We start from the raw sequence: 27944 nt of genomic DNA, 5'->3' as shown, positions 1-27944 counted from the left end.
CATGCAACAAAAACGATCAAGATACGCTGCGATTGGTGAACCAATGCAGTGCCCTATGCACCATTATATGCGGAAAGGGAATGATGATGATGAATAAGTTGAATAAGCATATTATTTTGATAAATAAATCTACAGCGTAATATGTATACATATGTGTATATATCTCGTTTTAATTGTTTTGCAACCTCCGTGGAGTAATGGTTAAGATACTTTACCCACCCACGAAAGGTTTCAAGTTCGATTCCCGGAGATAACCCAAAAATTTAATGTAATTTTTCTGACTTGGGTGTTCTATGTTGTAATTCACCACAGTAATTGGGCCTCCTGGCCTGTTTTAGCGCAAAAAAAAATACTTAAGTGTTTTGACAAAGATAAAAAAATCAGTAACAAATAAATAACAATCGTTTGCTCAGTTGCGAGAATTTTGGTGCGTATTTGACTAAAAACCAAAATATCAATCACACACATTGAAGCGGAATAAATCGCACTAAAGGTATGGGTTCATCGGGTGTGAAACGCGGGCGCGGGGATTTCTACCCCTCCGGCACCCCTTACTGCTCCCGTCAAAAACTTCGACCCTGACAGTAGTTGGTCTCCGAAAAATATACTATTTTAGAACATTGATATATATGTATGCACTAGATGTAGCACTAAGCACCTGTCATGTGTTCCATTTAACTTTAGATACGGAACTCAACATGCAGTCAGTAAATGTGAAGCAGCATAAAAAGGCGCAACATACACCTTTGAATTCACAGTAAACTGGCATAGAAAGTTAGTCTTTTTTACTGTACAACGCGTTTTGCACGGCGATGTTGACGCGACAACGCTCATTTTTCGGAACATAATTTCAATCTATCGTTCTATGAATTATTTATTTATTTAACTTTTGTACATAATGTTATTTGTACATTGGCGGGCTTATTGCCAAATGGCAATTTCTTCCAACCAAATTATCATGTTTATTTAAGTATACCTATACTATTACTTACGATAATTATGATAGAAAGTGTGTAAACTAACAAAAAATAACCGTTATAATATAACCTGTGAGTAGCAGTAAATACAAGGTGAAAATGACAGGAATTTTCTACCTCGGTATATTTGAAGGCTGATTTCAGCGAATAATAGCCTTTTAAGTACTACTTTTATGAATTTATTTATTTAGACGAGTGTTTAAATATTAATGAACTTATTAAGGCTTTTTAGACTGTGCCCGTGTCAAGCCTTAAGAATTAACAATAAAAAATACGTAAAATTAATTCAATTAAAATGACTTCGTGATGCAATAGAAAAACAATCCAGAAAAACAAAGTATATATAATAAAAATTTAAAGAAAACAATGTAAAAAAACTTATAATCAGATAAAATATACAAAATAATAGTACCATTGAATCAATAGAAAAAATATATATAAAAACATAATTGAAATGATAATCAAGATATGGTTCCTAAAAACTCACTGTGTCTATACTGCAGTAAGAAATGAGAGTAATAAATAATATGCCAAATAACAGTTAGTACTAAATTAAATAATAAACAAAAATACAAGGTGAAAAAACATAAAAATATCATGATATATAAAAAGCAAATAAAAGTATGAAAGGAAAGCAGATTAGTCAATTTCCGCTAATCTCGAACTTTAAAAGATTGACAACCTCGTCCCTATCGATGTGCAGCAACTAATTATTATTATAACAAAAGCTTTAAAAAAGCAAAAACTAAGCAAAAACGAAGAAATTGCCTTTTTAGATTTTTAATTTAAGTTCAAGTCTGACTCGCTCAAACATAAATTCTGCATTTTAGGTCAAAACTTTTTTAGCTTCCAATGATGTTACGAAGCTGATTATTTTATGCGTGCAAGTAAAATATTTGAAAAAAGAGTTACAAAAAAAACCCGAAAAACCCTTCCAGAAATTATAAAAACCGCTCCGGTCGAAAATTTACAATGTTATGAATAAATAATCAAATATTTTTTCAATTTTATTCACAATATATTTATTTCACATTTATTGAGTACAATTAAATTAAATCTAAAACAGTGTAAAAAAAAATACCTGTAATAAGATGTCGCAACACTCAGCATGATTACGAGTACTGGAAAAACTTTTCAACTTAAAAAAAAGTTCAACTTGAAGTAATTAATATTAAATAATAATTTTCTAGGGGATTTTAACACGGCTAAGACTCCAATTAATGTTTCCAATTAAAAACACATAATTTTATGTTTATAATGCATCGTAAATGCACGCACACGAAAATTTAAATTCGGTCACATAACTTTCGAACACTTTTCTCGGAAACATTTTACAAAATCCAATAGAATGTCACTTTAGAAAAAAAACCTTCACGAAAACAAGTGAATATGAGTCGTTCGATTTGAAAATAAAAGAACATCAAACATTTAAATTAACCGTAGAAATTTGGTTTCCAAATATGCACACAACTCATTTTGGCATTTTCGTAAAATACGGTAGGTACTCGATTGCCGAATGAATGAAAAAATAACTTAAATATCTAAAAAGTAAATTTCGCGTTTTGTAGGTAGGAGATGTGGAATCTGACTGCATACAAGGGTGGTGTTAGACGACTGGGTGCAGTAAATAGAAATGAGTATTTGTGTAATAAAGGGGGGGCATACATAGCATAGTTTATCACATGGAAATGCATGGGTGCATGGGTGTATCGTATATCGATCCCAACTCAGCACGCGTCAAACGAGGGGAGCAAGTAATAATAACTAAACGGAACTGTAGTTCAAAGGGGGAAAAAAAATCGATTTTTTTCCACCATATTTTTTTAAGGAGTGGGGATTGTGTGACAGTGACACGCGTTAGGGGTAGATTATTCATCAGTTACCTTGTACACATGACGTCATGGAATGCACCTTATCCACCGCGTAATTTTATGATACGGGCCCGAGTATAGAAATGACAAACCATCACAGCTGATTGCGTAATGTGCTAAATGTGCTTATTATTAATTTTATTGTGCACTTCCTTGAAGTGGGAGGCTGATAACATACTTTAAGCATGTTAAATTTTAATTAAAATGTAGTAGACATTAGAATACTAGTACATGATATGTACCTATAGATTAACGGGATGAGAATTAAAATTGTTAAAAAAATATTTAAAACTTTAATGATTTTTTAAAACAGTAGTAAGATCAAATCCCACGACAATTTTTTATTTAATTTTTTATTCGTTTGACCTTTACACTTATCTCAATAATTGTAAATCTGAAATTCGTTTTGATTTTGAATTAATTCGTCTAACTGTTCTGCTCTCGGTATAGTCCGCTTTTTTCCCCAACTTATTTTCCTTAGGTTATCTTCCGACACTAGTCACTGTGTCTATGTCGCCGCCAAATAGTTAAATCCGCCACTCAACTGGGCGGCCAGGCTATTCATTAAATGTCAGCATTCACTGAATGGCTAGGCCGTTCGTTGATTAAATTAAGATAGCTCAACGTTCAACATGTTGGCTGGTTGAAAGCTAGCCCTTAGGAAACGGCCGAACCAAAAGCCGCCGGGTTAGGTTGGGTTAAGTTTAATAATGAATAAAAAAATAGTTTTATTACTTAACTTATTAAGTGAAGTTAAGGATTGACTTAAGTAAAAAAAACCTTGATATATAATTAAACTTAACCCAACCTATCCTAACCTACCCTAACATCAAATAATAAAATTAATTAAAAAATAATTGTTGTTTTAAAATCAAAGAGGCTTAGCGACGTTTAGCCCTTTCGTTAAAGTTCATTCAACGGATAGCCTAGCCATTCAGTTGAATGCCGGCATTTAATGAACAGCCTAGCTGCTCGGTTGAGTGGCTCTGATTTACTTATTTGGCGGCGAAATCTACATAATTTACGGGAATGTAAACTTGGCTTTAGAATTTTGTGAATTACAATGATGCAATATATTTATCATAGTTTTTTTCAATTTTCCTTCAAGGCACATTTTCCATTTTTCTAGCCATTTTTAATTTTAACGAATATTTTATTATTGTTAAATACTAATATTTGATTTTTTATGTTAAAAAATCACTTTTTATTACATAAATAAAACACGAGTGATACTTTAATCCACAAATTTGGAATATCCAGTGACCGGTTTCATCGCTTTCGCGACATCTTCGAGACTGGTATCTTTATTAAAAAAGATGTCGCGAAAGCGATGAAACCGGTCACTGGATATTCCAAATTTGTGGATTAAAGTATCACTCGTGTTTTATTTATATAATAAATTACAATGAACTTCCATCAAGAATTTTCATTTACAAACTTAAATGTTTTAAAAAATCACATTTAGATTACACGTAAAAAATGAAATGGTAAAAACTCACAACAATTATTGACACTTGTTTATGATAAGTACTAGGAAATTTAAGTAAATTTAAGTTTCCTAATTCTAAATATGGTTTTTGCCACTAACCACCCACGTGGTTATGGCTCATGAATTTAAAGCCCTTAAAAAGTAAGTTGCGCGTTAAGAATACCTAGTCCATTTAAACTTTTGGCAACCGTCCAAGATAATACGAATTTTGCTATACACGATAGAAACTAGATTATAAATTGTCTTTCATTTTAAATGAAATGATTGTTAGGGAGGTTTCATTTCTGGCAAGCAAAGTAATTTTACGCTTAATTTGAAATTAACTTATGTTCCCAAATGATATTTAATCATACATAATGTTTGAATAGATTTTTAATGAGGATATAAAAATCGATAAATTATTAACAAACAAAAAAACCATCACGCCATTTTCCGTAAGGGCAGACAGAGAGGATGGAACGCCATATCATTGTCTTAACATACAGATCTCGCTTCCTTTACATTTATACATCTTCTTTTGACATGTCCATCTTAAAGCATTTGTTGAATTTGGTCACGTCCTAGATTTCTGCATCCATTATCATTCGCATCATAAAAAAATTAGCCGCTCTTTCACTGTCCATCTGATCCACGTGTCCTAATCAACGCAGAACTCCATTTTTGGTTTTGTCGATAGTGCCTATCTCAGCCTTACATAATGTACGAATCTCGACATTTGTGCACCTATCGTGCAGTTTTATTACACATTCGCCTGAGAGATCGCATATCGACAGCTTTCAGCCTAGTTTCATCCTTGTTTTTCCAATTCAATGCTTCGCCCCCGTACATAAGGGTCGGCTCCAGAACTTGAACTGCTAATTTTGCCTCCTGCGACAAACATTTATTTGTCGAGGTTGATTTAAGGCTGTAGTCTGGTAAAACGAACGCAAAATTAGGAAATCATACGATTTTGCCATTTTAAAACGAATGTTTTTTTTAAATTGCGCAATAAAAAAACATAAATTAGATAAAAATAATATTTTTAAAGATATTTCTGTTAAAAAATATACTTAAAAGTTTTATGTAACTAAAATATAATTCGGTAGTCGGATGGCAGAAGGGACCATCTGTATTTTTTTCTGTGTTATAGTTTTCAAACGTTTAAATTACTATTTCAGTAAATACACGTGGAAAAAATAAAAAAAAGCATTAGTTAGAATGGTATTTTATCATTGAAAAATAACTCGACAATATTTTAGTTTGTGGATTAAAGTCATGAAATTAAGTCTTATTTCAGCTCTCCTGAACATTTTTGAAAATTACAGATGGTCCCTTCTGCCATCAGACTACCGAATTACTTCTAGACCGGCAGATTACGCCACTTCAAATTTAGACTAAACTTAGGTATCTGGGATCTCAAAAAAGACGTATTGAACTAAAATTTGTTGTAATAATTTAAAGATAATAAATTGAACATAAAAGTGGCCGGGGCCAAATTATAATTTTTTGTTTTTGAAAAAAGTACAAGCATTTTAAATCACATACATTTTTGTGACATTTTCTTTTATTTCTACTTAAATTATGCCTTCGGTAATACTTGACAAAAAAAATATTGAAATACTTTAGATGAAACCTTTTTTTATAGAATTGAATTATCTTTTTTTGAAAAAAAGAAGATTATTCTGGTTGAAATATTCCATTTAAAACAATATATTATTGACTTTTTTGTGACTTTCAGACCAGCCATTACCGAAAGCGATTAGTATATTTTTAACAGAAATACCTTTAAAAAATATTGTTTTTATCTAATTTATGTTTTTTTATTTTTTTATTATTGCGTAATTAAAAAAAAAACATTCGTTTTAAAATGGCAAAATAGTATGATTTTGTATTCGTTTTACCAGACTACAGCCTTAAGTGCACCGTTCATTCTGTTCCCGGCAATCACCCTCCTTTCATTATCTTTCTCAGTCATTCTACCCCTAGTAAACATACTTTCCAGGCACACAAATTCTTCCACCTGTTTCAATTCACAATGATCTCACAGTAAGTGATACTTATATTTCTTTAGAAATCCATCACATTCGATTTATCGACATTCATCAGCAAATCGCTCCCCTCGCATGCACCGTAGACTTTTGTTAGTAAGAATTTCAGGTCCTCTTTGTTACGAGCAAGAAGCAAGGCATCATCAGGAGTGCTATTCTGAACCGCTCTCGCGGTACGAGAAGACAGTGTTTCTGGTGAATTTTGTAGGTAAATACACGAGATATAATACGGCCGCGAGAGCGTTTGGAATACCACCCCAGCATACAAAATACAATTATTATTGACAGTTAAATCCACTATTTTTGCAGTTAGCAAAATTAGAACTTTTGGAGCCAAAGAGCGAAATATATTTATTAATTAATATCACGCCACGCAGTTTCTTTTACAGTACAAAGAACACATAGTGTGTAAAAATAAACACTTCAAATAATATATCATAAAAAGTTTATATAAAAATATTATAACAAAGTGGTGTCATACAATGTACACGCTAACATATTGTGCATGAAATAAGTCATTTAAATGCATATAAAAATTTAAAAGTTGGAAAACTTACATTTAAAAAAAGGACAAGTATATCTTTAATCATAACATTGAAAAAAAATTATATTAAAAAAAAAATTACAAAATATAATTATACCAAGTTAAAGAGAAAAAAATTATTTTTTTATGTGTTAAAAAATACATCATATATATTCACAAAACGTAGAAAAAAAAGTAAATAGAAGGCAAAATAAAATTAGAAATATATGTTATGGGTAATATATATTATATATATATATACTATAGCTTAACAAATGTAAGTTACCGCTCACCATCTTTAAAATAATTCAATAGATTCGATATGTATAAACTATACTTAATGTTAAAAATATCAGCAATGTCAGAATCGTTATTGCCGAGTACATGGAGTCGATTCACAAAGCTTATTCTGTCACAATTTCGTTTCGTAAGTTCGTTCGTTCGTCATATATCCATATCACTCTTAACACAATTAAAATTGTATTTCGCTCTCGTTCCCTCTAATATGATACGTGGTGAATATATTTACACAGTGAGTAAAATGTGATCCCCAAAAGTCAATAACAGGCCATACGGCCTGTAAATGTCCAGACTACCATATTCCCTATACGTTTCTATATAATTTAGGTTTTTAATTATTGTTTTTACAATAATTTACTGAATAAACATATGCATTTTTTTTAAATGTATTATTGATAAACAATAAAAAAATCTAATTCTAGTAAATTTGCTACATCTGTCTCATGGAAAAACACATTAAACATTGTAGTTTATTTATTTTTCTAAGTATCTATGTGTAATAAGCTTATCAATAAGCAAGCACAAACATTTTTATGTGTTATCAACAAAAATAAAATATCTTAGAGCACTGCTTTGTTTGGGTGGAAACCTTCTTTGAAAAGGGATATGAAGGTCTCGGCATTTACAGAGCTTGCGAGCTGTCATTGAATAGTTAAAGTAATCACGGACTATCTTTGATCATCTAGAATCTAGACCTAAAGGTACTTTATAAATACTTGTTACTGTTACTTTATTCTTTCCAACATTGATATGATGAAAATATGAGGGTATTTTACATATAATACAATGTTTTTTGTTACAGTTGTATCAATATAGCATGTAGGTACTTAATATTTAAGTAATGTTTAAAAGGGACAATTCTTGTTCTAGGAGAGGGAAATATAAACATAAAGAATAAATTTCTCGGAAGTGCATAAAAAAATGTTAGAATTTAAATGTTCATATTTTTTTAAATATTTTTTTTGCACCATTAGAGGCATAGCTGCCGAATCACAGTGGTAATTTCAGGGCACAGGCTTGAGAAACACTACACTTAACTACTGTGATCTTAATAGGAATCGAACTATCCGTGCATGAGGCAAGTGGCTTAGCCACTACTCGCCGCCTATAAAAAAATTAAAGTTATTACCAGATTGCTCGTAATTTGAGCTACCTAGTTAAAACAATGAGGTATTTGTAATAGAAACTGTTTTAAGTCTACATACAATGCAACAATGTCACACAAATCAGGTATAGGAAGCCATAGAACTGCAGTTAAGTAGTAAAGTGACAGAACTACTAGTCAGCACTACCATATGGGTTAAATCACTATTTCTCAATCTTTTGAATATCATGACCGAACCCCTAAAAAGACAAAAAAAAAACAAACAACATATCCTCTGCAATGTTTATTTCTTAAAGTTTTACATTATTAACGTGCCAATATATATATTTAGACTTGCAACTAATACCGGCATGTTCAAAACACATGATATTGCTTTTTATAATTCTAGCTGTAGAATTTGACTAGTTGATATTTCAATTTAGCAGGTAAACCTAGAGGTAGAGCCATAACTCCAGCAACATGGTGGTCTAATATTGACGAATTGGCGGTAAAAGATGTTCCCGTTATGACAACCCAGGACAGAAGATTCTAGCGCCTCCGTACGAGGAGGCTTGACCCTTGATAAACCGGGATAGAGGGGCAGTGAGAAGAAGATATTTTAATAAGTTGGTTGTGAGTCCCAATTGGTGCTGCAAGATGTCCGGTTTTAGACCAGACGCCCCCGCCAACGGGCTGCCGTATCAATGAAATTAAGTGCAATACCTGGCACTTGGGCCGATAAAAGAATAAATAAAGTATTAATGCTTTTGGGCAAAGAATCTGGCGTCATGGGAAATGTGTGGACAAACTTTGGGAAATTTGTAGACAAAGTAATTTTTTGCCACAAACACTGTAAAAAGAGATTTGTATGTTTTAAAAAAAATATAGTGCTAGTTACGTTGAATTTAAAAGTACTCTCTAAGGCGATTAATAGTTGTAGCAGTAGAGGGATTAAGTTTGCTGTATCTTTAATATTTTATACATGTATTTTTTGCGTAAAATCTTGTCTTAAGATATTATGGACCTTTTTTTTGTAATTGTTGCCATTTAGCAGCTTACGTAATGGGTTAAACAACCAGTAAAGTAATCCGGATTACAAATGTCGAATAAATAAAAATAAAATGTATCGTTGAGACAACACAGTAATAAACAACATAAGAATCTTAATATTTCTTAAATAAAATAAATTAACATTACCAACTGTAAAAAATAAAACAAATATGACTGATAACCTTAAATTAATTAATTAGATATTAAGAATTTAAAATCTACAACATTGAACCTATAGAGATGCAATAAACCCAAATTGACTAATTAAAGGGGGCATACATTGCCGAGTAAAGGTAGGGAGGGTGAAAAAGACTACTCAAATAAGGAATTAGATCAAGACATAAAAAACTTCATATGAAAATTTGATTGAATAAAATTAAGTATAAATATAAGTTTTGTGTGGTTTTCAAACTTATTAAAGCAGGAATTGAGAGAGGAAGAAAGATATGTTAATTTTTAATAATTGATGATAATGAGCAAGGAATGAAAGAAGGCTTAATTATAATTTATAACACTGCCCCAAACTTACCCTTGCTGTTCCAAGACATCTTCAAGTTCTGCGCATTTCACTTCGATTTTTCGCTTCCTTTCATGGTCCAAGATCTCCTTGTTTGGCTGCTTATTTGAAGCAGAATCCAACTGTGCAATTTCATCTTCAGTTTTGTAGTTGACTCTATCTTTAGTTTTTCTGACGACAGCCCAATTTCTTTGGACATGACCATTAGTACCGGATCCACGGGGTGTTTGTAAACCGATGCCGTTGTACATTATGACAGATTAAGTCTAAAATTTAAGAAATGTATGGTAGTGGTCTATTTATTATTTTATTTACTTTTATTCTTTGCACAGCAATCAATATTTTTTTCCCCATTTTAATGAGTGAACTTCAAATATGACACTGATCTTTAAGCTTACCTCTTTGAAAAAATGTTTTTTGTTGAATTATTGCATATTAGTCTCCATTCAATTTAATTCGAAATATTACAATAAATCGTAAAAGATACAGCCGACGACGGAAGAACATCCGACTCGGCCATGTTGGTGAAAGAACCATAGGCAAAATTTAATCCGTAGTAATGTCCATTTTAAAATATCGGTATTATCGTTATCGACACAAAAACAAATAAGGTAAGAACTTTTTAAACATAATAATATATTTTTGCCACATAAAAATTAACGAATCAACAAACACGTTATTTTGATTTTATGAGGACTCTAAAGTCAGAAATAAAAAATAATAAAACCATCACGCCATTTCCACGCAGGGGTGAGCAGAAAGAATAGAACTCCATATAACTCTGTATTTGTATGCAGAACTCACTTCCTCTAAATGCATGCATCTTTTCGTGCACTCACATCAACTATTCTAATTTTTTACATGTCCATCTTCAGGTATTTGTTTTTTTATTATTTACATTAATATATTTTTTTTACATTTTCAGTGTGATATAATATATATATATTTTTTTACATTAATTTAAATCCCACCAAGCCACTTTCTGTGGCTTGTTGGCGATTTGATGATGTCATGTGTTTCTCGATCTTCCTCTATTCCTGCATCCATCAAAATTCGCACCATAAATATTTTTAGAAGATAGTTATTTAGCTGTCCATTATCTCTTTATGTCCAAATCAACAAAAGAAGAATAACATTTAATTAATATATATATATATATATATATATATATATATATATATATATATATATATATATATATATATATATATATTAGAAATAGTACGTTTAAAATAAAAAGAAGTAATTTATTTAGACGGTCGCCGAGTTTTTTACTTTCTATTATTCAATGATTCACTACTTCTTACAAAAAATATTAATTTAGTACTGTTCATGAATCCCTGTGATTTAAAGTACATTCAAAATAAATATTTTTACGAAATTCTTTTCAACGTTTTTTTATTGCTTTTTCTACTTAACATATAAAAGCAGAGATGGAAAATATTTTAGAGAAGAGCGTATGGAAGTTTTGGATTAACAAAGTTTCTCATTAATTTTTCATTGGCTGGCTTTTTTAAATATTTTATTTTAGAAATCATTTACGTATACAATTCGAAAACCACGTGGATTTTATTGAAAGAACTTCTAAAAATATATACTCAAAACGAATGAACTTCTTAGATGTTCGTACCATTTATATGCCGATGATTTGCAATTGTATATTCATTTCGAACCCGTCGACATTGTTGGAACACATAGAGTAATATCACTTGCACTCGAGCATATCTCTTCACGGACAAAAAAACATGGACTTCTCATAAATCCAACAAAAATCCAAATCGTACTTGTTGGTAGTAAACAAATGTATTCAAAAGTGATTTTTTCCACACTTTCTATTTAAAATAGATGGTTCAGAAATTCCATTCATGACTTCAGTCAAAAACTTAGGTATTATCATTCATAAGCATTTAGGGTGGCACGATCAGGTTAACCAAGTTAGTCGTAAACTTTATACCAGTTTGCGCTCACTTAAAAGATTACAGAATTTCTTACCAATTAATGTTAAGCAAACATTAGTCAAGAGCTTATTTCTTCCACTCCTTGACTATGCGGATGTATGCTATCCAGATGCTAACTCTGAATTACTTGATAAGTTAGAACAATTGCAGAATATTTGTATTCGTTATTTCTTTGATCTTCGCAAATTTGACCACATAACCGAGTATCGCACGCAACTACACTGGCTCAGTATCAGGCATAGAAGAAACATTCACATTCTATCACTTCTTCACAATATTTTAAATAATCCCACTTCGCCTGTTTATCTGAGAGAGCTCATCTAACCACTTTCACAACACGGACTATCTCTTTGTTCTTGTAACGAGAGAACACTTTTAATACCCTGTCATCGCTCTTATTTTCTTGCCTCCTCTTTCACAGTAGTAGCCGCTCAATTGTGGAATAATCTACACACTAATGTTAGAGACGCCCCTTCTTTATTTACATTTAAGTCAAGATTGAAATGTCACTATCTAAATATTTAAATTGTTCCTTTATCCTTCTTCTTTCCTTCCCACCCCCTCCTCACTCTTCACAGTAAAGTGTTAATTTTTTAAATATATATTTTTATTTTGTTAATCTTTGTTTTTAATTTTTGGATAAAATTGTAAGATTCAATATGTTCATGTATTTTTAATTTTCTCAAACTGAACGGTTTGGGTAGGTAGGAAGAAATTGCCTAAAGGCAATATGCAAGCCCTTATATGTATATATATTGTATATGTATGGAAATTGTCAAATATATAAAATTAGGTAAAAAAAAGAAATGTCTCACAAAAAAACTGTTTATTCAATTTTGAATACAATAATCACAATTGTTAATTTCAAATATTTCACTAATAACCCGCCAGTTTTGTAAATAGTTCATAATCCCAATGTAAAAATTATGAATATCCTGATATGCAACATTTATTTTTCTGACAGAGTGAACCACAAAATACCGATTTCGTACATTACTATCATGCAATTCGATAATCCGAAATTGTCTATGATTGTGATCATCTTTAAACGTCAAAATCATGTCAAAATTGTCAAATGAATATGTCAAAAAGTCAATCAGTCGGCGACGAACTGCCGGTTGTTAAGAGATAATACGCCACAATCAACTGATAACAACTTAAATTCGTGTATTTGTATAAGTATCACCATATTTCGTAGACTGATACCATTTTCTAATTGTTCGTGTGCAAAGTTTTATATATAAAGATTTTGAGAAAAATATTTGCAAAATGGTTATTCATCATACGGTCGAAGGATACGAACAATTTTCCTCATTTGTTAAATCACTCGACAAGAAAGATGATGTCTATTACTTCTTATTTACCGGATCTAAAGTAGATGGAGTAAGTTGGTGCCCCGATTGTGTTGAAGGTTAGAAAAATATAAATGGCAATGACTAAAAGTAATGGGCGTTCTCGCTCTGTATTTAGTAACGGTTCATGTAGTTCATACGATGTAGTGATTAATGTGATGTAAAATATTTTCAGCTGATCCTGTTATTGAATGTGTATTAGAAAGTGCTCCTACAAATACCAATTTCGTGACTGTTTTAGTTGGAGATCGCACTACGTAAGTGTTAAGAATTCATTCAAATTTAGCAGCAACATATTGCATTTAGGACTTAAGCTACCCCAATGTATATTTTCCCCTTTTTATTTAATTATAATATCCTTCATACATATTAGGATTTCCTTACCGGCACCTAATGATGTATAGGGCACTACTTTTTATATCAATCACAGCAAATCTCAATCATTTTTAATCTAATGAATGTAAGATCCAAAAGGTAATCCACGCGACGCTTTTTTAAGAGACGCTTTTTTATTTACATTAAAATTTTGATTGAAATGTCACCATCTAAATATTTGAGTATTTCCTTTCGCCTTCTTCTTCCCATCCCATCCCCCCTTCTTTACACAGTATAGTGTAGATTTTTAGTTTATTTTTGTTTCAAATTTTGTATAAAATTATAATATTCTGTTTTAATTTATCTAGAATACTTATGCTCATATACTTCTTATTTTCTCAAACTGAACGGTTCGGTAGGTAGGAAGAAATTACCTTAAGACAATATGCCCGCCCTTATATTCATTTATTTATTTCTGTACCCCAGAGGCAGAGGGATGTCAAATGTTCAACAAAAGAACATGGGTTTAATATAATCTACTTTCTCCAAGTGATTTCTTACAATTTATAGCATCAATTTGTATGTTCAGTATCTTAAAACGTTGGTTCTTTCATTATAAGACTTACATTTCTTTAAAATCAATGGACATGATCATAAACTGGATACGAAATTCGAAATGTCATTTCATCAAATTATGGATTTGTATCCGTTTGCCTCTGAGGTACAGATTTAAATGTACAATACAGCACTACTGCCAATTACAATGTGCATAGATTATATAATTAGGTATCTACAAAAACATGATAAAGAAAAGCACAACATATTATTAAAGTCCATAAAAACAATAGTAAACAAAGACAAATAGTCACTAATACACATTATGATACATTGTTAGAGAGGAAGAGTCTTAAACTGGTAATCCCAGCATGGAAAAAATCCATCTCTTTCAGTAGACTGTTCAATAGACCAATCATTCTCCCTACAGGCATCAACAATGGTAAATTTGTCCGGCATTCTGGAAGAACAAATGGTCTGTGTTGCCTAGCTCTTAAATAGTTGCTCGGTACAAATAATTTTATGCGCTCCAAAATGTTGGGATTGTAAATTAACCTCAGAAGTTTAAAGGCCATCGTAAGCAATGCGATGCTCCTTCTGGCCCGCAAACTTGTGGTACCAAGCATACCTAAAAGGAACAATGATGGGTACTGCAATGGGAAGTAATGATATTTATTTATTTTTGCACCACAACAGGCCAGGAGGCCTAATTACAGTGGTGAATTACATCACAGAACACCCAGGCTTGAGAAAAATCACATTTTTAATTTTTGTGTTCTCACCGGGAATCAAACCCAGAACCTTTCATGTGTGAGTCAAGCGTCTTGACCACTACACCGCGGAGGCCGCCGTAGTATTAGTGAGTAAGTGGCTTCTTCAGCCCCCCACACCACCGCACCATTCTCCAGAATGCTGCGCACTGAAGTTGTACACAAAAGTTTGATGGTATTCAATTCTGCGAAGTGTTTAGCACTATGTATCACAGATCCCAACATCTTAAAAGCTGAATGACTCACATTGACAATGTGACTATGAAACGTTAATGAGGTATCACAGGTCACTCCTAGGTCCTTGGTCCGCAATCATATAGTTATAATACAAAGTATGATAATTTCTAGTGAAACCATACACTCGTCAATATTAAAATCTACTTTATTTATATGTACCTATATAAAATGTACATGTATATAAAGTGTTAAATAAATAAAATAAATTAATAAGATGATCAGTCTTACACTTCAGGTGTCATAGGATGGTAGGCAAACCACTAGACTACTAGGTGAACAGATGTTTATAATTAAAATTGTGTAATTTTTTTATGGTTGTTGGAATTTTGCATTTCAATGACTAACCCAAAATAAATTTGTTAGTAATTATAAATTAATTTTAAAATATGCAATATTGTTCTTCTTTTATAGATGGAAGGATCCAAATTGCTCTTTCCGTAAGGATCCCAAAACCAAATTGATGGTAATACCCACTTTGGTGAAATGGAAAGGTCCTCAAAGGCTTGAAGGAGAACAGTGCGCCAGCAAAGATCTAGTTGAAATGGTGTTTACTGATTTTGACGATAATTAAATATTGTAAATAATAATTTTATACCAAAATATCATGAATATGAATTAGTTTCTCTGGCTGCTTTCTGTTATTTTTAATATGTAGCTGAAATGCATTTTTAGAATTATAATATAAATGATGAATAACTTCAAAAGATTAATGTACATATTTTGAATAATTTAATATTTTTGTATCTGCAAAATTTTTACAAACAAGGAATGTAACAGAATGGTAAAATTTTAATAAAAAATATTACTTCTATCTATGAGTTCATAATAATTCTTGTACTCATTTTGTAATGGGAGATAGAGCAATGTTGTATTTTAATCTCTTATGCGTTTTGAAAATTTAAGTAACCAATTAAAAATATATTCTAAATGCATTCCTAAAACGCTTTCAATATGAATTTTTAATGATTGATATTATATTTTATAAAACTGTAGTACTGTAATAAAAAGTATTATTTTTAAAATAGTAATCTTATTGCATCTGAAAAAGCTGAGTCGAAGGCTGTTCTACCAGCGTACATTATTACGCTACACTTGTGACATAAGACTAATTATTAATACAAAATAAAAGTTTGTAAAATTTCATATCTGGAGCATATACTGCGTGGACAAAAGTCCCACTTGCTTCAATTGATTTTGAAGGGCAAGATTGAGGGTCGCCGAGGGGCTGGAAGAAGACAGATGTCCTGACTGCGTAATATACGAGACTGTACTGGCTACAGGACTGTGGAGCAGATTTTCCGGCCTGCACAGGACAGAGATACCTTTGCCAGAGTGATTGCCAACGTTGGGGATGCCTTACAGGGCACTAAGAGAAGATAATAAAGTACATACGAATATAAGAAAGGAAATTTGAATAAATAAGAGTTTATTTGTAAAAGTTTTGCTTTTATTTGAGCAAATTGTATAATTAGTATAAAATAATAATTTTTATATAAAGTATAAGTATGTACAACACAACCAAAAGTCACAATATTTTTATCGCATAAAAAATACACAGTGACATTTCTCTTAAATTTGAGAAAGTGGATCTTATGATATTAAATTTCTCCTAAGATTCTTTATTCAAAAATAAAGTATTAAGCTAGGGTTTCCTAGGACAGCGGTGCCCGTATTTTAACGGCCGTAGTGAACGGTGATGCGGTAGGCAGCCGTCGTAGGGGTGAATAGAGAGTGGTTTTATTTTTTAACGGTGTTATCAACCCCATTTTTATAGGAAACCACTCTCTAGTCACCGTTACGACGGCTGTCAACCGCATCACTATTCACTACGGCCGTTAAAATACGGGCACCGCTGTCCTAGGAAACCCTAGCTTTAGGCAACTTTACTAAAAAAACATGTCTAGAATACTTAAAATAATAATTTCTTTTATCTACTTGTGCATCATTTGACATATTTAGGTATGTATAACAATGTTTTTCATTTTTCATTTTTTTTGTTGACAAGGACTGGATTTAACCCCCTAGGGTAGTAATCGGCAAACCACGGCTCGCGTGTGGCTCGAGTGTGGCTCACACAGCCTACGTTTAACTTTTTGCTTATATTGTCATCAGTCATAATGAAGAACTTTTAGGATTGTTGTCACTGAAAGGCCAAACATGTGGCAAAGATATTGCAAATATTGACATTGAATGTACCGAGAAACATCCTCTTAAACTGATGGGTCAATAAGTATTACCGGAGTGAGAAAAGGTTTTGTTTCTATTTTGATGGCGAAAATCGGTCACGAGATACAAGTTTACCATTGCATCATTCACCAAGAAGCACTTTGCGCATAGACATTTCCGGAAAAAAATGGAATGCTTTGCAATTGGTAATCAAGATTGTCAACATAATTGTACAATTAAGATAAGATTATGTATATTTATATTATTTACAAGTGACCCTCAAAATTAAATATTTGGGTAAATCATAAGAACGCAAATATTTCTTTTATTTTTATTTTTTAATTAGAACTTAACTCTAAGGACCTGCTGTTGAACTGCATTTTATGCAGTTCAGTAGGACTTGATAATTTGTATTTTAATTTTTGTTTGCTTTTGATAAATAAAAAAAAATAGCTTAAGCTCTTTATCATGGTCAATTCTTTTTTTTTTCAATGGAGAGTGAATAAGCAAATCTTCTGCTACATAATAAGGTTTGTTGACTTTCAGGAAGAAATGTTTCAAAACTAAAATAAATTTGGCTCTCAAAAGAATTCTTAATTGTTAAACTGCTGATCTTTGGCTTTTTTGATTAATGAGTTTGCCGACCACTGCCCTAGGGAGTTTTAAGATTAACATGTTCTAATACAGATGAAGAACACTTTAGAGAAGGGAATATGGATGTCATGTTTATTTAGATATTAATGTCTAAATAATATTCAAGACATGGGAGCCAGCCCTTTGACAATATTTTTTTTTTTAAATAAAAATCACATATTGAGATAATAATTTGAGGGGCTTGACACTGAAGAAATCATAAAAATCATAGATTTTGATCATCGAAATGTTGATAATGGATCTGAGGTTCAAAAATCAGATTCTGTTAGTGTCGTAAAGCTGAAACTGAATGATTCTTTTGTCAGTAAAAACATTTATTATTTGTGTATCACTTTTATACGTAAGTAACTGTGGTTGCTGGTATATATATGTAAACTAGGCACTTGAATCCTCTCAAAAAACGATCCACCTAAAATTCTAAATTTTTGAGACTTTTAGTAAAAATTCAGTCTGCTCATCATTAAAAATTAAGAACTCAGTCTGAATATATCACCAACTTTTTTATGGTATAAGTAACCTTTTTATATATTTCAAGTCTTGAAATATTTGGTCCGACATGTTTTCGTGTTTTAGCGCTGTAAAGAAAGAATATTATTTCATTTATTTATCTACAAATCACATTTCTGCACTTCTTTTACTTAAATGTGATATAACATATTATAATTGGATCTAACAACCATTACAAAGCTTTTTGTTTTTTCGCTCCTTTGAATACCCATAAAAATTGACATTTGAAAGGGTCAAGCCATTAAATTTCTAATTCTAATTATACCAGCATTATATTTTATTATGTAAAAGTAAAAAAAAACTTGTCTTATTCTACAGCTTAAACAAGTGTCCCCTTAAATTAATTAGTTTAAAATTTGATGATGGGATTTATTTTAGAGAAAACATATTGACAACAGCAGCGTAATAGAGATCAACACCATAGTTAAAAAATCTAAAAGTATTTACAAATCTCATTTTATTTGGAATCATACCCATGGTTTTTAGAAGTTAGCTATACCAATTATTTAATAATTTTTTTAATCAATGAAAATGATGTATCCTCACTGGGGTAACCCGTGCCGAGGACACTTAACAATATTATTTATTTATTTTTTTACATTTGAAAATACACATAGAAAAAATAGTAGTCATCTGCGTATCTTCACAAGATATCGACGGATCTTCCACAAAAATATGTAAGATTACAGATATTAAAAAAATAAACTAAAGTTTTTAATTTGATGGCACTGTTGCTTTAGAAGTTTGATGATCTTCAGTAGGAGTGGTATTGATGTCTAGTTTACTCAGCGGAGGAGTTATGTGGATGTTATAATATATGTTTTTGTTTCTTAAAAAGGCTGATGTGTTGTCGAAGACCACCGTATCTGTAAAATATTATCAAAAAATAATTTTAAATAATGTTTTGCATTGCTGATTCACACTTTATGGTAATAATCAATATAATTTATTTAAACAGAAAATAATAAGTGTATTTTTTTAAACTAACTGTTTGAATATTGAATTGAATAGTGTGTATTTTTTTTCTCAATAGCTTTATTAAATAAAACACTACAATCAAAAGCAGAAAATTGATGTGACTATGTAATATTTTGATTTTCCTTCACTAGAAGTTTTTGTAATTTCAAAAGTTTGCAGATTTAAATTTTAGTAATAACAAATTAAGTGAATATTTACAAGTAGATGGTCCATTGGCAGATATTACACCAGTTTCCAAAACATTTCCAGGGATCTTTCTTGGCCGTACAGCAACTGTTTCTGTGCCATTGTCATCAAGGCTCAAAACACTAAATTTAATATCGTGATCTTCAACACCGAATTCCCACCTAAAAGTGAAATATATAAATAATAACCATTTATAGTCTACAACATCTCATTGAAGGGATCACTTACGCAACGTGAAAAGACAAAAAAAAAAGATGAATTCTCACTTAAGAAAGCACCCCGGTTCAGCACAAATAAAGTCCACAGTATATTTTTCGCCACTTTTTATTGACACATTTGTGTAGTTTGCTTTCATTTCTTCATTCATTTTACGTGTGTGATATACTTTTGGCACCTTTCCACCGATTTTTATCTGAAAGTAAAAGAAAAGAAAACAGTAGGATATTTTGTAACATTTATATTGACAAATCAACAAAAAACCTTTTATAGAAGACTTTAAAAACTTAAATTGTAAAAATACTAATCAACAGACATAATTTTAAATATAACTCCCTTACTCCAAAAGTGCAAGCCATGGTTTTATAACGCACAATCAAATATTAAGTTTTTCAAACAAAAGTGTTAAGATTTGATAACCTAATTAGTTTCATGCATACTCTTTGACATATTATATATTGTTTAGGTGGACTTCTAAAGAAGGAAGAAGTTAGTCAAATCAGGCAATAATTTGAATAGAGCAGGATCCACTTTAAAGAAAATTTATCCTTCTTTAATTTGTAATTTATGTTTCATCGGGGTTTTAAATCTAAACTGTATTGTTTTCTAGCATATTACTAATAATAATTATTTTACAAATTTAATTTCTTACCTTTGAAGGGCATTTAGGGTTTCCATCTGGGTCGACCTGTGTACCTCCATAGTGTTTAGGTAACTGATCAACATCTATCGCCTTCAAGATAACTGATTCCCACTTTCTTCGATCAGAATTGTAAATCACAATTTTTCTGATGGTCATTTCATTTACAAATTTCTTAACGAATGAAAAAGCTAATGAAAATACTTTAGGTGCTAAAATATAAAAATAAACCCAAATAAGTATTATTGGTAATATCCAAACATCACTAATACAATTAGTGATAAATTACCTCACTATAAGCCATTTGTTACCTATATTAATGAACCACAGAGTTATATATTTAAAATATAAATCTTTTTTATGAATAGATTTTTATAATGTAAAACCTGTAACTGAGAATATACTTTGGTATGTTCTGGGTGGAAAAGTTTACAAAATTATCAAATTAACATAAATATTGGTTCGAAACCATTTTGAGTAGGTAACTTAGGCAAGATTTTCAGCAAATGTTTCAGAAAACAAAAAATTAAATATTTTGTAAGAAAGGTTGAAATGCATAAATATATTTTTTTACCATTGATAATGTAGCAAACTTTTAAAATTTCTGGGTAGTTGGCTTCATACATTTGAAGAAGAGATATGACCAGTTCTCCAGCTGGAAACACATATACGCTCATAAGTAAAAATATTGTTACAAGAACTTTTACAAGAAAAGATATTTATGAAATGCAGATTTTTTTTTGTTTGTTTTATACCTGGTCTCCATGCATATTGCCGCATGGAAAATCCTTCCATATCCATAATGCAGGTGAGCTGATTAGCATTAGGTCCGTGCGTTTGACTTTGTTGCTCGGCGAGTTTCAGGTAACTCTCTAGTACTCGTATCACCATACGTATCATGTCAGATTTAGAAACTGAGTGCAGGAGGCCCCATAAATCCAAACCAGCAAAAGGTAGAATCATCACTAAAATTGTTATATAGTTGCTAGATTATAAAATAACAACAAAAAAATAGCACAACGATCCTTATTTTTTGGAATTGGTTTCAGAAGTATTTTTTTATTAAATTAAAACTTATTTTTATTAATTAATATAGTTACATAAAATGATCCCCTTTTTTTCCTTTATCAATTTATTTTTACATATTTAGTTAATTATTAAAACTGTAACTTGCCAAAAAAGAGACTAGCAACAGCTAGCACAACAGTGCTTGGAGTGTAATTTACACTTATAGTTATTTAGTAATTTGAAGTTATATAATTTTGAATATACATGAGAATGAAAACAAAAAAATATACGAAATAAAGAGAAAACCAGAAAATAATAATCCAGTAATACTAATTAAAATAGAATGCTGTTTTTATTCGGGTTCAAAAAATGTATTTAAATTTACTTTGAATTTGCTTACTGATATAATAGTTTCAATTACTGATATACATAATAGTTTTTAGTTCATTGGGTAGATTATTTTAATCAATTAAAATGTTTAATTTTTGTTATTGGTTAACAAACTAAGTGGACCAAAGTGTCGTAAATTGTTTTGAAATAATTATTTACAACGGACATTATGAAAACAAGGTGAAATATTTTTAAATCATGCACACGATTGCACACCATTTTTATCATCCTTATCAATTACCTTCAAATTGTCACAAAATATTTTTCTTTAATACTCCCTTGTATTTGTATTTTCTACCCAAGTATCTAAGAAAACATTTAAAGGCATCATTATGCATGTTGAAAAATATTGATTCCCGATAGATAAGTAACATGTCAAGGTCTTTTACTTACCAGGTGAGCCCTCCTTATCAAAGCCTGATATTCCACTGGGGAAATATGTGATGAAAGGTTCTTGTGGTTCCCAAAGTGGGAGTTGTGTCTCTATAGCCCATTTTTCTCTCCAAGCTAGAGACTGAAAAGAAATCAGATTAATGTAATTATCTACTTATAATATTTATCAAATTTTATATACATACTGAGATCACTAGAACGAGTAGGTAGTTTTGCATATTTATATGGGACCCTACTAAATTAAGCACTTTTTAGGTACCCATATATATATTTTTTAATGCTTAAAGTAGGTAACAGTAACAAGTACCTACAAAATTGGCGTTATAATGTAAGTGAAATAACGATTTTGTAGGCAGTTTTCTTAAATAAATATTTTCGATGTCATGATTTGCATGTACAATAAAGTTCGTAGCAATTTTTTAACTTTTGGGGCCATTAATCCTGCCCATAGATAATACATGGACTTGTATAATACCGGGACGGAATGATAAATCTACACAACACCGACTAGATGTGGGTATTGATCTACACAAAATGTTTAAATAAAAATCGTTCTTACATCTCTCAGCATTTTCTCAGCGGCTTCCGCATTCCACGATCGAGCTAAAACAGATGATAATTCATATAAAAATATGATTTAAAATACATTTTTTTATTTAATTTAAAAACTTAATTAAAAAAACGAGTTGATTGAGTAGTGCACGTTCTGCCAATAAGTTCAAAATCGATTGGAGGAACCCAAACACTTATAAGGTTTTCTATATAATGAGGAAGTTCAGTGGTTTTAAAATACATTTTTATTTATTAATAGACTATCAAACTAACAAAAAAGGTACTTATCGTATCATAAGCGCTATGATATTTTTAAATTTTGAAAATCCCCACTGAATATTTGAAATTACACCATCCGCAACGTCACTAGCTCAAGCCGGTGATTTATTCTAGCTTTCAAAAGTAGAACCTCGTACAGTTCTAAAGACATTTCTATTGTACCCGCTAAACGTCGAAAAACATGGCTACCCGGAAAGCGCAACTCTGTTTCCGGTTGCCACAACTACATAAGAACGCTATAGTTTATTGGTTATTGTAAACACGTGTTCACATGAACCTGTGACGTTTCAAAGTAGTTCATTTTTATTAAAAAAACATATTTTTTCGCGAAATTCGCCGTATAATTAAATGCTGTAATTTTAACGCTTGTAAAAAACTTTATATGCTATTTCTATCCAATTTCCCGTAGCACTGAACTTCACTGTATTTTACATATGTGTAGGAATAGTTCGTTTATGTATTTAAAAATATTGTTAATATTAAAAACACAGTGCATAAGAGGTACAGTTGCCAAAAATACATAAAGTACATCGGGCATAATCGGCTAACTTCGACTTTGTAGAGCGTCGTCTCTGTCGCACGAGTCCGTTATATGAATTTGTGAATGACAAAGACGACGCTCTACGAAGCCGAATTAGGCCGGTAGTCTATTTCTTAACCCTTAGACTGCTAAACAACGATGTATCGTTGTTCATAATCCGGGTCATAAAATTCTAACAAGATTGTTGCTGACGTCATAATCCACTAAAGGGTAAATACATTCGGGTACTGCTTATTGCACTTGTCCGTCAGTGGTATAAAACATTTTCAAAAATAAAGAAGAATTTGTATGTTTAAACATACGTTAAATATAAAATATAACAGTGTGTAAAGTGGTAATTTAAAACAGCCGATGACAGGTCGTAAGCCCTGTAAATGCCTTGACTTCCATACTCCCTCGGCAAAAACATTTTCCCTCTCTGTCGAAACAAATTTCAAGACATATTATTTTTTATTTTTTTTACAAATTTTACTACATTTTCGCTTAGGGTGGATGGAAGTGGTATGTTTGATAATATATAATAGGGTACTTTGCCCCGCAATCGACAAAAAAACTCTAATAATTATGTCGTTTCAATAATAACTATTAAAACGATGCGCCTTGAGATCGCTGTGCGAGATCATTTTTAAAAGGTTTGTCTTGATTTCGAAATAAGAAAGATCTTGGAAGTGTTATTAATTATTAAAACAATATTGTGTTTGGAAGATAACGTATTTAATAAAATATTTTTTAAATATATAAATAATAGCATTTCTGATTATATTCTTTAAAAACTGCTTAGCAGTTAAAGGGTTAAGCCCGGTTTCCTTTATTTACCGCCGGCTACTGTACCTACGCGTATCAGCTGAATGCTGCTATCATACCTAGATAATAATAATGATAAAAAATAAATAGTTTGATATCTGAACGTAACAGACAAAAAAACTTAACTTAACAATATTGAGTCAACAGTTTCTTTGTAATACGTATACCTACGAGTAATATTGATTTGAAAACCTGTTTGCGTAGTCCTTTTTTATTTGACCTTTCGATTCAAAATTATCCCTATAGGCAAGATTTTGCTATGAGAAATTAACATACCTATTTGATATTGATAGTGCTGACGCTGACAATCTAATGAGAATCTATTTGGAAGAATTTAAAATATTTCCGATGGCCTTATAATAAACTACTTACATATGTATTAAAAGCATAACAAAAAACTTAGTTTAAAAATGAACACCGGTGGTTTATGTTAGATATTGACTAGGTACGAATTATATTATTTATTGAATCGGCATTAACTTTGTGGAATACCAAGATTAAATTTATTAAATAAAACATTTTGTTTTAAGGCTTAGCTTCTCCCATCACTGTCAGTACCTAGATTTTTCGTGTCTGTGTGTTTATGTTCCGTGCTTTCCGAAACTACTAGTGCTTTAAAATAAACTTAAGTAGTCTCAAAACAAAGTTTTTATTTTAATACATTTAGGTAAGGTTTGCTTGGAGAAAGCTTTTATTATAAAAACAACACTCATACCTTTCAACCATCTTAGAAGAAAATAATCATTGTGTTCTGGTTTGGCACAGACATCTTTGACACTCCGACGAAACTGAAACAATAAAAGTAAAGAATGTAGGTTTTCAATTACGTTATGTACAATAAACTATAATTATTTTATAAATCTGAATAAAAATATATATTTAATAAACTTCAAGAAACAAATACATGCACTTTGATGGGCTTATTGCTAAAAGCAATATCTCCCAGCCATCCAAAAAACAATCTAGTCAAATAAATAGGTCAAAATTCAAATATTTACAAAAATATATATTTATATTATTATAATATTATTTGTTTATATTATTATTTGTTTCATGTACCAATAAGTAAAACATCGTATGGTAAAAATGCTTTTTTTCGTAGGACTTTTTCAGTGTACAATACAAAATTTAAAGATATGGATTATACAAACTCTGTCAGATTTGAAATTTACACTAAAAATGCATTATGTAACTTGGTAGACATTATAATAATAAATATATACATCTCCCTTCCCCTTCTTATCCTCTCTTCAAGCATCCTTGTCCTAATCCCGATCAATTTACAATAATTTACTGTTCTTAAAAAAATAAAATTCTTTGATTATTGAAAAATATTTACGAGTACATGAAAATAACATTTTTATATGTATTATTTTATATGTTTTGTATATTGTGGAAATCTGTTTTTAGTTCTGAGTTTATACACTACATTTGTTTGTTTACTATAAATATGTATGTAGAACTGTTGATTTCACAATAAAATAAAATAAATAAAAATAAAATAAAATAAAAATATTTGTATTTATTTTCAAATTACGGCTGTTTTTAGTAGGCAGATAAAGAGGCAGTTTACAAACATTTTGCTAATTACGAGTATCTTGGACGTGGCCAACAAAAGAACAAAAGAGTATTGCACTCGTACTTTGTACTTTATGCGAATATGGTGTCAACACTTTAACGTTTTTACGTGCTGCCATTTTCAAACAATAGAAATTATCTGACACCAAACAGATTGCAAGTAATTAATATCTTTAAGTGTGGAATTTAAACACGCAAAGTCGCATTTAAAGAAAAGAAAAGACAACGGACCTGCTCACGTAAAAGTAAGTTATGACTACCAATATGTCCTTTGATGCCTACGTCCTACGTCTAACACGTAACGTACGTTCTAAATCACATTTTGCTTTTGTAATAGAAGTGTGTCCAAAACCTAAAACGCTGTAATCAAATGTATAAATAAATGAAAGGTAAGGCCAGTCTGCAAGCATTTGGACATAATCAAACATTGTTAAATAAAAGGTCCTTAGAACGAACAGTTTTGCCTTAATGGGACTAACACTAAATTAACCACTTTTATGTAAAATAATATAAAAAACGCCATAAAATTGAATCTTAAGAGTCTAGATAATCCTGATTGTTTTATTTGACTGCGGAATATTTTATCAGAAAATATTTTAGAAGTTCCTTTTGTTATGTTTTACAAAATTTTATGGATTAACTACATATTGGGCCTTACTTATAAACTTGGTATAAAGTTACGCCAAGGCGTAGTGGTAGAATAAGGATGGAAATAACATCCTTATTTTACCCACAGTACACTTTCACCATAGTTGTTGCACAAACATATAAAACCAACGCGATTTTTATGAAAATATTTTATGTTATGCGAGATATAGTTAAAAAGAGAGGAAGGGGATGAAGGGAGAGGCGTGAGTTTAATAGGTATAGAGTGACCATTACAATGAAACATCGTATAACGGGCTATATTGAAAGGTTGTTTGACTATTGATCAAAGGAACTTTTTTTTTTTAAATGATGACGTGTAGGTACCTGACAAAGAGACGGGTACGTCTCGAAACCGATAGATATTGAAAATTCGGTAAGTGGTCATATACAAATATTTAATAACATTGAGTAAAATGTTTGACCACAAAGTGAAAACTTTAAATATTAAGAAATTACATAATTAATTAGTTTTGTCGTTTAACAATAAAAATTACGATGATGGAATGACCAATTTATATAAATAAAAAGTAACTTTATTGTAGGATGTATTGATTTTTGGCCTTTCAACTATTATGCAAAAAAACGACGACCCGTTAGTCTATGGCGACGTCGCATCGTTATTCTGTTTTATTTTGATTAACTTTTCCACTAACTATTTTTTCGAGGGAGTGATATTTTTCGGGTAAAAAGTAGCTTGTGACACTTTTCGCTTCTCCGGCTATCCCTAAACGAAAAATCGCGTCATTCAGTCGCTTCGTTGCGATGTGAAGGAAACACAAACAAACAGACAAACGCACTTTCGCATTTATACTTGTAGTATGGATGGATAACAGGCAGGTGTTCAGCGAATAATGAAATTTAGCATTATTTAAGAAATGATAATAAAAACTTGAATAATATATCTGCTTCCTAGGCATTTATGGCATCATAATTTTTGTGAATAAACCTAACATAAAGGGAAACTTTTCCTTCAAAGGAAAAATTGTCGAGTTCTACTCGTCATAATTCGATCCGCTGGGCTGGACGATAGATCTCCACATCACTCTATCTTTGCATACAGATCTCGCTTCTCTACATTTATTCATCGTCTCATGCACGCGCGCCGGTTTTTCCGGCCGGCGACAAATTTCAGCCTAATGAAATATAAATCTATGAAAATATTTGCGTTGCAGGAGCGACACTTGTCATTATTGTGAAGTTAATGACCTTTTAACTCTCCATTCGTATGAAATCACGCGAAGCGTAAACATGCACAGTATTGCACAGCTCGACACAATGTATCTGCTGTCATCTATTGGATAACTAAAGTCTTTACGACGTAATGTTTTTCAAAAAAAAATGTTGATCGAAATTGGTTTACAAGATAAAGAATTGTTGAA

At 31.1% G+C, this 27944-nt stretch overlaps 3 protein-coding genes across 4 annotated transcripts in view; 1 reads left to right on the top strand and 2 right to left on the bottom strand.

Moving 5' to 3' along the window:
• The window catches only part of Srrm234 (Serine-arginine repetitive matrix 2/3/4), a 36435-nt gene extending 26060 nt beyond the window's left edge, over positions 1–10375 (bottom strand). For both annotated transcript variants that reach the window (XM_088224691.1, XM_088224692.1), the window contains exons 1-2: positions 10237–10375; positions 9851–10104 (exon numbers count right to left, since the gene is read on the bottom strand). In XM_088224691.1, coding sequence (XP_088080817.1) covers positions 9851–10089 — 239 coding nt within the window. In that variant the 5' untranslated portion in view covers positions 10090–10104; positions 10237–10375. The remainder of the gene's footprint in view (positions 1–9850; positions 10105–10236) is intronic.
• A 2411-nt stretch (positions 10376–12786) lies between these two features.
• Positions 12787–16047, top strand: LOC148282693 (thioredoxin domain-containing protein 17-like). The gene is made up of 3 exons (XM_088224698.1): positions 12787–13207; positions 13324–13405; positions 15437–16047. The coding sequence occupies exons 1-3, from the start codon at positions 13066–13068 to the stop codon at positions 15594–15596; spliced, it is 384 nt and encodes a 127-aa protein (XP_088080824.1). The 5' UTR covers positions 12787–13065; the 3' UTR covers positions 15597–16047.
• Positions 16048–18794: 2747 nt separating this feature from the next.
• The window catches only part of LOC148282691 (SEC14-like protein 2), a 41747-nt gene continuing 32597 nt past the window's right edge, over positions 18795–27944 (bottom strand). The window contains exons 2-10 of the mRNA XM_088224690.1: positions 25055–25127; positions 22723–22766; positions 22164–22284; positions 21128–21337; positions 20947–21027; positions 20385–20584; positions 19783–19928; positions 19529–19677; positions 18795–19218 (exon numbers count right to left, since the gene is read on the bottom strand). Of these exons, the coding sequence (XP_088080816.1) occupies positions 19067–19218; positions 19529–19677; positions 19783–19928; positions 20385–20584; positions 20947–21027; positions 21128–21337; positions 22164–22284; positions 22723–22766; positions 25055–25127 (1176 nt within the window). The 3' untranslated portion in view covers positions 18795–19066. The remainder of the gene's footprint in view (positions 19219–19528; positions 19678–19782; positions 19929–20384; positions 20585–20946; positions 21028–21127; positions 21338–22163; positions 22285–22722; positions 22767–25054; positions 25128–27944) is intronic.

The sequence above is a fragment of the Micrasema longulum genome, unplaced genomic scaffold (assembly GCF_059751315.1).
Source record: "Micrasema longulum isolate JH-2025_06_02 unplaced genomic scaffold, ASM5975131v1 h1tg000305l, whole genome shotgun sequence".
NCBI classification, from domain to species: domain Eukaryota; kingdom Metazoa; phylum Arthropoda; class Insecta; order Trichoptera; family Brachycentridae; genus Micrasema; species Micrasema longulum.
Note: the sequence above shows the minus strand (reverse complement) of the source record. Positions and strands in the feature narration are given on the sequence as shown.

Excerpts from the sequence above, each read along its gene's own strand:
- LOC148282693 (XM_088224698.1), top strand. The coding sequence starts at position 13,066 with ATGGTTATTCATCATACGGTCGAAGGATACGAACAATTTTCCTCATTT. Across the intron at positions 13,208-13,323 it reads GTGCCCCGATTGTGTTGAAG|CTGATCCTGTTATTGAATGT; the intron begins GTTAGAAAAATA and ends AAATATTTTCAG. Across the intron at positions 13,406-15,436 it reads TTAGTTGGAGATCGCACTAC|ATGGAAGGATCCAAATTGCT; the intron begins GTAAGTGTTAAG and ends CTTCTTTTATAG.